We start from the raw sequence: 13980 nt of genomic DNA, 5'->3' as shown, positions 1-13980 counted from the left end.
CAAAGCATCAGTGCAGCTTTGTTGATCACAATGGTGGAAAATAACACAAGAGATGAAACACGAATCCTTACAGAGGCCCACCTGATATCTCTCTCTTGAGAAGCAGAACAACTTCCTAAAGTTGTTGGGGGGTTAATTGTTAAAACAGACTTGCACTGTTGCCTTTGCTTAGAAAAACATGAAACTATGGAACAGGAGCCAGATCCTTATACCCTTCCTCATGCTGAACAGCAGCTCACTCAACATGTCCATGGATGCAGAAATTACTAGCTGAGCTTCTTTGGCCAGTGTCATGCAAGAGGTCAGATTAGATGATCATAATGGTCCCTTCTGCCCTCAAAACCTATTATTTCAGTGGGGATAATTGCGAAAGAAGATATACTGCCTAAAGTGAGTAATGGAACCAGAACTTGGACCATAGTTAGTTATTTATGTAGGGCCAGTAAAGACCATGACACAGTCCCTACCTCAAAGGGCTTGCAATTTAATTTTACACATGATGCTATGTGTAAGAGTAAGGAGTGAGGAAGGACAAGGGTAACAACAATTAGGTTAGTCGCTTGCAGACTTGTGCTTTCTATTGTAGAAATGGCAGACAAACTCCAGGAATGGTGCTGAGAGTCTATGGTCCTTTGGTCAAATGCAGATGCGTGAGTGGTAATATTATCTAGCTTTAATTGTGACCTATCTAAAACCAGACAGATTGAATAGGTTAAAAAGCATCCTGTTCCTAGGTCTCAGTGCCATTTTTGGAGCAATGGCAGAAAAACACAGCCTCACTGAACACCAGCTTCAGAGCTTTGAGGAGTGATGGAGGATAGAAATGGATGGATGAATCGAGCTCAGCAATGCAATAGCGACAGAACCAAGCAAACGCATTCTCTGCATTCAGATCCCTTTTAGAGATTTGCTTCTTCCGTGATTCCCACAAGAAGTGAACCAACACCCACACATCCCCAAACACACACATTATCCTCCCAGCACTTCACCCTCTTGACACCTATCATTTTGGCACATTTTCTTTCAGGCTGGAGGTTCTTACATAATCTCCTCTGAAGCCACCATCATGTAATTCTGTGGACTAGTGTGAGGTCCTCTTAGATTCTGTGCGTGAACACCCAGTTAGTTAAGATGGAAAAAAACATGCTAGAAGTTTTGATCCAATCCGGTTGCTTGCAGACCTGGCCATAGTGATCCACACGTTTGTAACCTCTAGGCTGGACTATTGCAATCCTCTTTGTCTAGGAAAAGTAGCAAGAGAACCCCATGATCTCAGGAAGCTACAGCTTGTTCAGAAAGGTGCAGCACTTTCCAATACAATCACCAGGAACCTACCATCCTGATATACCATTCTGCTCTGGATCCGCATTGAAAACAGAGTCGAGATCAAGGTCACGGTCCTGATACTCCTGTTGGTAAATTGTATAGTCACTTGCTTGACTACACTTTGGTTAATTATGAAATATATTCGAGAGACCAAATAACCCATATCAGTCAGGTTTATTGCTCAAAGTCAATAGTTGCATAGTATGGGAAGAAAGGATCAGTACAATACAATCTCGAACAGTGTTGTTAAATTCACCTTACACAAAAGGTGTGCTCCCTTCCTTGTCATTGTTTTGGATACTAACATTTCAGGCACTAGTCCATGAAAGTACCTCCCTAACTTGTACTAAGACGTAGAACGTAGAATGGATCTTGATTTTTACATGTTTCCTATCTGCTTATGCCATATGCTGAACTGCACTATTGCAAGGGATTGTGGGATGTAGCTTAGCATGAGTGAACAGAACTCTGGGAAAAACATAGCCCCATTCAGCTCTTATAACTGCCAGGCATTTGTATAATATGGTATATACTAACCTAACATAGATGGGCATGGTATCAGTCTTGGTTACCGGAGAGACAGTCTCATCTGCTGCAAGCAGGACCTCCTACAACAGCTGCATTCCACCAGAACAATGGTTCACTCAACCAATAGGAGGAGGCTTGTGACCACGGGAGACAGGAGCTGGACTAGGAACATGGAACTCGGTGCCAGAACAGATAAGAGTCACCACTGGACCTTGCCACACTTGCAGCCAAATACAAAACCTGCCTCTTTGCCCAGGCTTTAGCTCTCTCAATCTCACTGATTCATAAAAAACAAAAACAAATAATAAGCCTGCTTCTTGATGGCACTGGGGGGGGAGAGAGAAAGACCTCATTCTCTTCGGTGTTTGCAATGAGGTCTGTATAAGTATTCAAGGGATGAATGGATGGATAGCAGGGGACTTGGCATGTATGATCTGCTTTAGGCTTTAGTCTTACTGATGGCAAAGTTTGTAGAGTGCTTCTCCCCAAAATCTCTAGCTGGTGAGCACAGAATTAAGAATTCATTAGGATTTAGTCCTTAGTAGCCTCTGCTCCTGCCATCTATGAGTTTGCTGCTTAAATTTGGAATTGTTTTAAGCCACATGCCATTCCCGTAGTCCGTGGGCTCCTGCTGTGGTGAGAAGGCTTCTTCAAACAACTGGGGTTTGCAGCACGCTCTGGAAATAGACAGGCTTGGGCTCATTCGATGAGTGCACAGCTCACTTCTACCTCCCGATTTCTTACATGACCGTGCTTTGGGATTGCCAGCACTTAATCAGACTTGCCCAGTGGTCTGTACAGCTCTGGTCTGTACAGGTGTTTCTTGTAGCTAGGTGAAGACCTAAAACCAATGTTCAGAAATGCTCAGACACTTATTTTCTGCATCTGATTTGTACTCAAGTGGGGAATTCACAGAACTTTGCCCACCCACACAGCCTAGATGTTTTGCACATGTGCAAAAGTTCATACAGAGCCCTTAGCATGGACTTTAAAAATGTGCACCTGAAACTAGCCTCATCGATTTGCAATCAGTATAATTGCTCAGTTCTCATGCACTAAACCAGTGTTCCAGCTGCAACTTCAAAACAGCCCATTTTAAAAAATATTTTTAAATGAAAATTTTGTTTAATATTAGTGTTTATAACCCCCCCTTTTTTCTTTTTTTGTTTTTTTTGTTACTTATACGTACATTTCTGTCCTAAAGTGTCTGAATTCCTTTAAGTCTGTCTTCTGCTCTTTGGAAGGAGGGCTGAGAAATGCAAAAACAGTCTCCCAAAATTTAACTTTTAACAGCCAGCAAAGATGAAAATTACTCATGCAAACTGGAAAGGCACCTTTACATAAAGAGAGTTACAAGAGCAGATAGTTCCAATAAATACACACTGCACTGTGCCCGGGAGGAACGGGAATATATTGGAGTCCAAAACTAGAAGGTCAAGCAATAAAGCTGCATTTTACTGGAGGGGGGGGAGGGAAATAATCTGCCGAGCATATCCTTTGGATGGAGGTAGGCAATTTGGATGTTGGCATCCATCTGTTCAAGCTTTCCCAGCCAGGTTAAACCAAAATCCCACATACTATATACTACAGCTTTGCCTTACAATAAAGGTAGTTAAACTCTGGGTGGTTAACTCCTCAGGCACTGAACATTTTCCTAGGGTTTCAGATGGACTTCAGAAGAGCATGATCTGGCAGAGCATGCCAGAGAAGAGTAGGTAGGGAGAGATTCCTGGAAGGAGCCTGTCCTAACTCACCTTGCCTTTTCCCTGCTGGAAAACACTCAGGCCTAATGTGACTCTGTGTTGCTGGTTCCCAACCTTTCCACAGACTGGGAGCCATAACTGGGGAGGTGAGCGTCCGGAATGGCCATATGTAAGCTGGTAACATGCCAGCTGGACCGACCTGAGGACTCTTTTCTAACTAGAAGCTGCTGCAGGTGCTTGCTCCCTGCTGTTCTTGATTGTTGTCATAAACTTAAGAGTGCTGAAATATAATAGAGCAGATCCTCAAAATCCTTACACTGCTCATATGGCAGCTGTTTTTCTTAGAGGCATCTTGCACCTGCAAATAATAAAGCATGTCATGGATGCTTGCAGCCATATCTCATCTGTGGCATGTGAGATCACAGCAGCTCTCACAAGGTCAGCAGAATAGAGCGGGTCAAGCAATGGAGATGTTTTCCTCAGAAATTCTGACAAACACAAATAAACTAATTTGTGTTGAAAACATCCTCAGAATTGTGTCCAGGCTTGGGATGGACCTGATTAAACAAAACCACAAATGTATCGCTAGGAAGGAGCAGTAAACATTAATGGTGAGATTTTCAAAGCAGCCCCAGTAAATTAGGTGTCTAACTCTCATTTAATTTCAGTGGGATTTGAATACCTAAATCCCTTAAAATCCTCTGAAAGTCTCAGCATAGATAGTACCTGTCCTTGAAAATCATTCCAATGGTGCCAACTATTGCAATTTTATTGCAATCATGTAATATTGGATGTTTTATGTAAAGCCCCAGTTCTTGGAATCCTGTGAGTATGTGAGAATCTCAGATATTATAATTGTTCTTGAGTTTCTAGCCCACATGGTTACAGAGAAAAAGCCCTGAAAATGTGACCTGAGGGTGCCTGAAATCTCACAAACCAGAAGGCAAAGCAAAGGAAAATATTTTTAAAATCTCATGATTTTGTGGGGGAGAGGAGCAGACTCATGATTTTTTTAACATCTGGGGTTGGCAATATTGATTCCATTCTGAACCTTCAAAAAGTATCTTGGTGAAAAAAAGATGCAGCGTTCCATCACTGCCCTGCCATACTTGAAGGGGCAGAGAGAGAAATTAAATATTTATGGAGCATCATACTCTCTTTGCACTGTCCTCAGGAAATGTTTATTAAAGATAAAAATAGATTGAAGGAGATCTGATCAAGCCCCCACATTGGACACACACCAAACTGCTAAATTGCATGTGTCAGCTTGCTGGAGCTGGGCAGAGTTCAGGCACTGTCCCTGGTTTGGGCCTCTAGGCACACAACCCAGGAGCAGACCTCATGCTTAATACCCCTCTTTGCAGTGGGAAACCCACAGTTCAATACTCTAGTACCATCTCCCTCAAGCCTCATTAGCAGCTCTTGCATGTTCCCCAGAATCCCACCGACCGTGTGAGACTTCTGCTTTAGAGTTTACCTCTTCAGGGTTATGTGACTGTGAAAGCTGACAGACAGATTTTGCCCAGGATTCTAGAACCCAATTGCTCTTTACCCAGGTAGCACAAGAAATATATAGATATATGCAAAGCAATAAACACACCTATACACATTTCCTTGCCTCAGTTTCCTCACCACGCAGGAGAGTTCTTTGGGAGTAGGCCAGAATCCTCTCAGGAAGTTAGGATCCTTCCTCATCCCTTCTGCACTTGGCTTCTCTTCCAGAATATGGAATAAATCAATCAGCTAATCAATCCCACTCTCTCTCAAATGACTGCCAAGAGACCCTCTCTTTTATAACCTGTAGCCCAATGTTTCTGAGACTGGGAGTCTTGACCCAAAGGAGAGTTGCAAGACTATTGTGGAAGGAGTTGCAAGAGTGGCGGCTGCTGGCCGAGTGCCCAGCTCTGAAGGCAGCGCCACCACCAGCAGCAATGCAGAAGTAAGGGTGGCCTGGGATGGGGGAAGAGTCATCACAGCCTGAAATATATTTTAATGGGGTCCCAGCAGCACCTTTGTCAAGTGACTCCTTGATCAGCTCCATCAGGTGATCAGAATCCTCTACCAGCTAATCTATTACTTAGTAACTAACCCACCTGGGTAGACTGATCCTTCTGGATAGGAGTGAACCCGCTGTCTAAAGTGGTTCCATTTCAATGGGAGAGCACTTACGCTAACAACCATTTGTTATTGTTTTACTACTCCTTGGAATTCCAGTTCAACATGGAAGTAAAAGGACAACAGGGAAGGAAAACAAACCATACATTCAAAATGGAGGCTGCAGTCTGGCTCAGATACTCATAACCAGCACCTCAGTCTCAAACAGAATTCATAAGCCGTACATAGACAATTTCCCTTATCATCACATCTGCCTGCTATTGGAAAGGAATGTGTGCGGTAGGAAAAGATTTATGTGCCTGACACAGAAAAGAAATTGTTCAGGAGTACTTAATCCTCATGAAAATATGATCCCATAGTCATAGAGGCCTTCCCACCATTGTGATGTTTGAAGTGCTGGTTGCACAAATTATTTCTGTGCGAGAACACCATTTTCCTAGCCAATTAATGTTAATTCAGCGGTTAGACTGGTTTTAATGGAAATAGCTTGCCTGATACTTTGCTCTAAAAATTGCATGCCTAATTAAAGATTTGCTAATCCCATTGTTCATGTAGTATTTGACACTGCATTGTGCCAAAAGGAGACCTACCACACAGTCCAATTGTGGTATTTTTCTTCAGCTCTGGCAAATGTCAGCACGTTACCGTGTTGTGGCATTTTGCTGATCATGACTTTTTCCCTTGCACGTGCAAAACCACTCACTTGGCAGATAATCGATAAAAGAATTATATTTGCCAGATACTTGCTATGTTATTCATTCCTTGAACATATTCCATGGGAACCCAGACTACCCCTTTTAGCTGCCAAGCTTTAGTAGAGGAGAGAAATTTGGGAAGCTTCACATTTAGGGGAGAGGGGCACTGGTCAGTGTTTTGGAAGAATTATGATATTGGGTGTTTCCTCCGTAGCATCCAGGATTGATGTGAAAAGATTAAAAGTGCATGGAGCTTGTAACTGCTTCATCCCCAAAATATACTGTGCAACTCACAAATAATTGGCAGCAGGTTGGTGTCCTCTAGGAAGGGAATTAAAAAGATTAACAATGTATTTCAGTCTCAGACCCTTTGAAACCTTATAGGGCAAGGAAAAGAATGTGTCCTGTTAGAAATAGGTGTCACATCTTTCCTTATGTGTGCTTCAATCTGTGTTTACACCGTGTATTTCCCCATTGTTGTTCTGGTTTGTCCCATTATGCTAGTAGAATACAAAAAGAGTTGATGTTCTTCTGGCTGATGCAGTATATCCATTCCAGGAGTTGGCAAAGTAGAGGTAGGAAAGTGACATATGAGCCAAAATAACTGAAGGAGGGCAACTGATTGTTCACCAGCGGAACAGATCTCTAGACCAGGGGTGGGGAACCTTTTTTGTGTAAGGGGCCACTGACCCACCAAAAAACTCAGTGGCGGGCCCCACATGTTCAACTCACCTACCCGGGTGTGCGGAGGCTTGGGGCTTCCCCCTGCAGTGGGGCAAGCCAGCGCTCATGGCTCCAGCCCCATGGAGGGCGCCGAAACTCAGGGCTTCCCCGCGTGGTGGGGCAAGCCGGTGCTCGCAGCTCCAAACCCACAGGGGGGCGTCAAAACTCAGAGCCCCTCCATGACCACCAGCTCGCCCTGCCATGGTGGGGGAAAGCCCTGAGTCTCAGCCCCTTTGCCCCCCAGCAGGTGAGTTGAACATTGGCCTGCTGGCCAGATGAAAATGAGCAAGGAGCTGGATCCAGCTCACGGGCCATAGGTTCCCCACCCCTGCTCTAGAAAGTAAGGACAATTCTTTCCAAAGCAGCCCCTACGTTTGGTTGCTTCCGTTTTGGGAGAACTGATCTGAGGCATCCTGGGTCTGATTTTCAGAAGTGCTTAGCACCCCAACCCCAGCTGTAGTCCCTGGGAGCTGTGGGTGTCCAGCACCTCTGAAAATGTCTGTCTCTCATTAGATTGTGAGCTCCACAAGGCAGGGACTGGGACCTTCCCTTCTGTTTAGAAAGCTCCTAGCCCATTATGGCCACTAGAACTAATAAAACAGATTTTTGCAAAAGGAAGGATGGTCTTGTGGCTAAGGCAGTTGGCTGGCTTCCTGTGTGACCTGACACAACTCACTTAATTGCTCTGTGCTCAATTGCTTATCTGTAAAAGGAGGATAATAATGCTTCCCTCCCTTGTGAAGAGAAATCTGCTGCTCTCTGTGAGGCACTCAGATACTACAGTGCCAAGCACCAGGGAAAAGTCTTTACCTAAATAAACAGGTGCCTAGGTATAGCCAACCATGTAAGAAAATGTTGGTCTGGGTGACTTAGCCAAGGTCACACAATGAGTCAGTGTAAATGATAGGACTAGGACCCAGTCCTGATATACGGTCTCCAACTACAACTATTACACGGGACCAGGTATCTGTAATGTGGAGTTGCTTTGTTGCTCTCCCTAACGCTAGTGACTTAGGGATTGTTTACACAGAGCCTTAGTGCATGGCAAACCAAGGTGTGACTGTACAGTGCACTAGCTTGCTGCACACTAATGGCTGCGTGGACCCTGCTACTGTGGGCAGAGTTGGCATCGAGGTTGCATGGATTCGTTCTTGAGTTAGAGTTACTATGGTGCAGCGTTTAGTTTTGCTGGTGAGAATATGCTTAAGGTTGGCGGGTTGTCAGTGGGCAAGAACTGGCCTGCCTCCCAAGGCCTGTGAAAGCGAGGGATCATTGTCCAGGATGGGTTGTAGATCACTGATGTGTTGGAGAGGTTTTAGCTGAGGACTGTAGGTGATGGCTAGTGGAGTTCTGTTGGTTTCTTTCTTGGGCTTGTCTTGCAGCAGGAGGCTTCTGGGTACACATCTGGCTCTGTTGATTTGTTTCCTTATTTCCTCGTGCGGGTATCGTAGTTTTGAGAATGCTTGGTGAAGCTCTTGTAGGTGTTGGTCTCTGTCCGAGGGGTATAGTTAAAATCACGTAAGTTAAACAAAGACTGTGAATGGCTAGCCAACTACAAAAGCAGTTTCTCCTCCCTCGGTGCTCACAACTCAACTGCTAGAAGAGGGCCTCATCCTCCCTGATTGAATTAACCTTATCTCTAGACTGATTCTTGCCTGCATATTTATACTTGCCTCTGGAAATTTCCACTACATGTGTCTGACAAAGTGGGTATTCACCCACGAAAGCTTATGCTCCAATATGTCTGTTAGTCTATAAGGTGTCACAGGACTCTTTGTCGCTTTCTACAGATCCAGACTAACACGCTACCCCTCTGATACTTAAAAGTACTCTAGTGTGCTTTGATGTACTAGCAGTGTTATGTTTCAGCAACATCCAGAGATATTAGATAAAAACATTAAAAATGCTGATGCTCAAAGATTGCAACATAACAGTTCTTTGTTGCTTAGAATGCAGAAAACACAAGAACCCCAAAACAGAGAGAAACAAAGCAGGCTGCTCCCTAAAATAGAGTGGCACAACTCACATAGCTGGCTGCCTACAACCTGATTCTGCCCTACAGAGCCCTCTAGCCTGCAAGCAGGACCAGGGTACAGGGGAGTCGCATCCTACACGGGGGTTAGGTTCTGAAGTCAGTGCATAAGGCGAAAATCACATATAGTCAAATGCTCATTCAGTGGAATGGCGGGCGGAATTGCCCGCACTACAGGTACAGTATTTAAATTGTTATTTTTCTTTTTGTTTGTTTGTCTGTTTTGCCGAGTGTGTATAGTTAAAATCACATAAGCTAAATGTGCCTATGATGCGACTCCACTGTATAAAGTGGTAGCTTGTGATTTTTCAGTTTTCAATACACCACAAGCAGTACCTCAAAGCACATTAGAGACCTTTTAGTGCCTGGTAGCAGGGTCCATACAGCCAGTTAGTGCCCAGAAGCTAGGAGCACTGTAGATTTACACCCCACCTTGCCATGCACTAAGGGCTTGTCTACACTACTGCTTTTGTGATATAATTTTTGTCACTCAGGGGTGTGAAAAAAACACTGACATGGAGAACAGGGCAATGCTTTTTATAGTTCAGTTCTGTGTATTGGACTGAAAAGGGGACTGACTACAAGTGAATTTTTCAAAGAAAATGGAGATGCTTAGGAGCCTAAGTCTCATTGAAAGTTACTGTGCCTTAGGTTTCTAAGTGCCTAAGTCACTTTAGAAATGGGATGCAGGTGCCTAGTCACTTATGCACTTTTTGACAAATGTTACCCTATATCTCTTGAGGGACAGGAGAAGCGGGGAGAGAGAGAAAGTTAATAGGCTGGCTCTTAGAGAGGCCAGATGGTTTATAAACCATGTCTGACCAGCCTGATTAAATTTCTCATGATGGAGTGGTAAATAGGGACAATAAATGTGCTTGTCATTGTCTCCTTGCTGACAGACATGGTAGAAATTGAAAGTAGCACAAAAAAAATCTGGGACACTCTGAGGGCGCCTGAGCCTATCCACTCAGAGAGTTGTGAATGGAGCTTTTGATGGCTGTAATCTTGGCTTTTAAACAAAGCATGATTTGCTTGGTATCACTTTCTGGTTTAAAGCATTGGTGTCCCACTTTTTCATGTTGAATGGCAATGGCAAAAGGGAGAGACTGGCTGGGAGGTATGAATGGAAGTGCTGCTTTTGCATTGCTTAAGGTCCCAGAGAGGGTCATTTTTGTAATTCCACAACAGCCATTTAACCTCCTTTGACATAACTACAGCACTGAGGTTGCTGATCGTTGCATTGCTCATTCCTCATGCTCCTCACGTTGTCAGATGATGGTTATTTGAGAGACACACCTATTCACATTCTCTTTTATTTTACTAGTTTAGCAGTAAAGACAGGAGTCAGATGACTGTTGAAAGTTTAAAGAGATGAATAAACCTGAAATCATACTGCCGTCTGGAAAACATTTATCTACAAGTAACAACTAGGGTGACTGTAACAGAAAGAGATTAGGGGAAAAGAAGTATTTTCCTCTAATATGTTTACTTTGTGATTTTTGTATAACATGTTTGTGTTTCAATTTTCCTCAGTGCAACATGGGAGAGAGGAACATTTTTTAATGTAAGAGAATGTAGTAGTCAAATCACACAATGGTAGGGGATCAGAGGCTGGTACAGTGATGCAAACAGCTTTGAACTCATTTCTTTCAAGCGCTTAGATTTCAAGTGGACTCTTGATGGTGTTTTTTTAACTGATATTTCTTTTGTAGGCAGGGTACTGTCTTCCTAAAGAAATAAACTGAATTAAGGGCAAAAGTTGATTTCCTTACCTTTTAAAATTGGTCAGTTCAGTATTTAACATTATCCCAAATATATATTCAATGTCCCTTATGGATGGGACTTTGTAATACTGCTATTTAGTCCTTCTGTAGTGCCTTCCCTCTGGGAAGCTTGCACAGATTCACAAACATGAATGCACTGATACTCAGAATACCCTCGGTAGGAAAGTATTGTTGTCCCCAGGGGGAAACTGAGGCAAGGAGGGGTTAAGTGATTTGCCCTAGATTATGCGACAAATCAGTGGCAGACCAGGTAATAGAACTAAGATGTCCTGCTTCCTCTGCCTTAGCCATAATTCCTTCTGTATAATCAGTACAAATGGGAAGGGGTATTGGTTGATAGCAGGGGTATTGGTTGATAGCAGGATGACTATGAGCCGCCAATGTGATACGGCTGTTAAAAAAAGCAAATGCGATTTTAGGATGCATCAGGCGAGGTATTTCCAGCAAGGATAAGGAGGTGTTAGTACCGTTATATAAGGCGCTGGTGAGATCCCATCTGGAATATTGTGTGCAGTTCTGGTATCCCATGTTCAAGAAGGATGAATTCAAACTGGAACAGGTCCAGAGACAGGCTACTAGGATGATCCGAGGAATGGAAAACCTGCCTTATGAAAGGAGACTCAAAGAGCTTGGCTTGTTTAGCCTGGCCAAAAGAAGGCTGCGGGGGGATATGCTTGTTCTATATAAATATATCAGGGGGGTTAACGTTAGGGAGGGAGAGGAATTATTTAAGTTTAGTACTAATGTAGGCACGAGGACGAATGGGTACAAACTGGATATAAGGAAGTTTAGACTTGAAATTAGACGAAGGTTTCTAACCATTAGGGGAGTGAAGTTCTGGAACAGCCTTCCGAGGGAAGTAGTGGGGGCAAAAGACTTTTCTGGCTTTAAGACTAAGCTTGATAAGTATATGGAGGGGATGTTATGATAGGATAGTTTAATTTGGGCAATTGATCTTGGATTATCACCAGATAGGTCTGCTCAGTGGTCTGCGGGGAGATGTTGGATGGGATGGGAACTGAGTTACTGCAGAGAATTCCTTCTTGGGTGCTGGCTGGTGAGTCTTGCCCACATGCTCAGGGTTTAGCTGATCGCCATATTTGGGGTCGGGAAGGAATTTTCCTCCAGGGCGGATTGGCAGGGGCCCTGGAGGTTTTTCGCCTTCCCCTGCAGCGTGGGGCATGGGTCGCTTGCTGGTAGATTCTCTGCAGCTCGAGGTTTTCAAACCAATTTTGAGGATTTCAATAACTCAGTCCTGGGTTAGGGGTTGTTATAAAAGTGGATGGGTAGGGTTCTGTGGCCTGCCTTGTGCAGGAGGTCAGACTAGATGATCATATTGGTCCCTTCTGACCTGTGAGTCTGTGAGTCTATGATAATCTCATGCTTAAAACACAGGCAAGGAGTCAGCAAGTCAGAGTCCAATTTCTGCACTGACTCCCTATGTGACCTTGGGAAGTCACCTAATTTTTCTGTGCCTCAGTTTCCTCCTCTTGAAAACTTCTTTATCTCCAGGTGTGATGTTATGAGACTTAACTCATTGTCATTTCTGTAGCACATTGAGATACTCAGATGGGAGGTCTTGATGCTGTGCAAATTAAAATATATTTCCCTAGAGTGGCAGCAAAGTCTCTGGGCAGGTCTGCACTATGGGGCTAAGTGAATAATGTAGCTGGAATTGACATACCTTAGGTCGACTTATTGTGGTGTCTACTTTCGTCATGCTATTGTGGTGACTTACCTTATGCTTCTTGTTCTGTTGGAGTACTGGAGTTGACGGGAGAGCGATCAACGGTCGATTTAGTGGGTCTTCACTAGACCCTCTAAATTGACCCTTGATGGATCGATTGCCTCTCGCTGATCCCCCAGTAAGTGGAGACAAGCCCTCTGATTAGAGTGGATGATTTTGATGTCCAACATAGGCACTCTCAATATACCACTTCCTTGGATGGTTATCTCCACTAGTCTTTTTTCTATATATATTTTCTATACATACAGCCATGTTGTCTTAATAAAAAAATTTTAGCAGATATTTGCTTCTCTTCCTGTGTTGTGGAGGTTTTTATCCACTTCTAATTGTCCTTTAAACTACAGGTATGGCATGAATTGCTTGATCCAGTTTGAAGATTTTGCCAATGCCAACGCTTTCCATCTTCTCAACAAATACCGCAACAGATACTGTACCTTCAACGATGACATTCAGGGTAAGTGCCAATGCAATCCTGACTGATTCACAGGGAAATGCAACTGAGTTCACAAGGCCATTAAATATACTGAGCTCAAATTTCTGCTGAGCCTGATAGCGCTTGCACACAAGCAATAACAATGTAAACAAAAGCACAGTAATGTATTTTGAAAAGTGTTAAATGGAGCAACTGTGGATGTTCACTAAGGAAACTAAGAGCAGAATTTTCCCCAGAGAGATTAATGTGACTCTTACAAAACCACGGAACAGAGAGAATAACAAAGCCAGGATTAGAACCCCAGTCCCATCTCAGTCCCAGAGCCCACAGTGCCCCCCGGTTTCCCTCAACACGTGGAAGGGAGTATTGTTCAAGTTAAGAGCAGGATCTTCCTATCACATTAGAAACTGGCCGCCCTTTTCCTCTCTTTCTTGTCTCCTCGCCTTTTTCTTCCTTTTCTAGTCCTGACTGGCACATGCAGGAGTTTCAGAGGGTTGATCTTAATCAGCTATTTACAAACAATGGGACTTGTCCTAATCTTTGTCTGAAAAAGATTGAAAGGAAATGTTGTGCCAGTACCAGTTTCACACAAGGTCTGTCCCTACACAAGGTGCTTCCCAGAGGTATCTATGTACACACTCCTTCCAGCAGCATCCTGCAGTGCTGTCTAACAGGCCTTCACAGCGATGAAGGTCCAAGAGCAATCAGGCCCCCAGAGGGACTTTGGGGAATGAAGGTGTATGGGAGAGAGAGGTAGGATGAGCAGTCATCCTGGAAGAACCATGTTCTGAGGAGGGATTTTGTGGAGACATGTCAGACTGGGAAAGGGAGACGTGGAGTAATGGGGAAGAAGTCCAAGAGACAAAGAATAGGAGAAGAACACAGAAGGGGATA

At 43.8% G+C, this 13980-nt stretch overlaps 1 protein-coding gene across 2 annotated transcripts in view; it reads left to right on the top strand.

Annotated features, from left to right (window-relative positions):
• ME3 (malic enzyme 3) overlaps positions 1-13980 on the top strand; it is a 199198-nt gene that overhangs the window by 159406 nt on the left and 25812 nt on the right. For both annotated transcript variants that reach the window (XM_030558922.1, XM_030558913.1), the window contains exon 7: positions 12998-13107. In XM_030558922.1, the coding sequence (XP_030414782.1) occupies positions 12998-13107 (110 nt within the window). The remainder of the gene's footprint in view (positions 1-12997; positions 13108-13980) is intronic.

Source organism: Gopherus evgoodei, chromosome 1, assembly GCF_007399415.2.
Source record: "Gopherus evgoodei ecotype Sinaloan lineage chromosome 1, rGopEvg1_v1.p, whole genome shotgun sequence".
Lineage (NCBI taxonomy): Eukaryota > Metazoa > Chordata > Testudines > Testudinidae > Gopherus > Gopherus evgoodei.
Note: the sequence above shows the minus strand (reverse complement) of the source record. Positions and strands in the feature narration are given on the sequence as shown.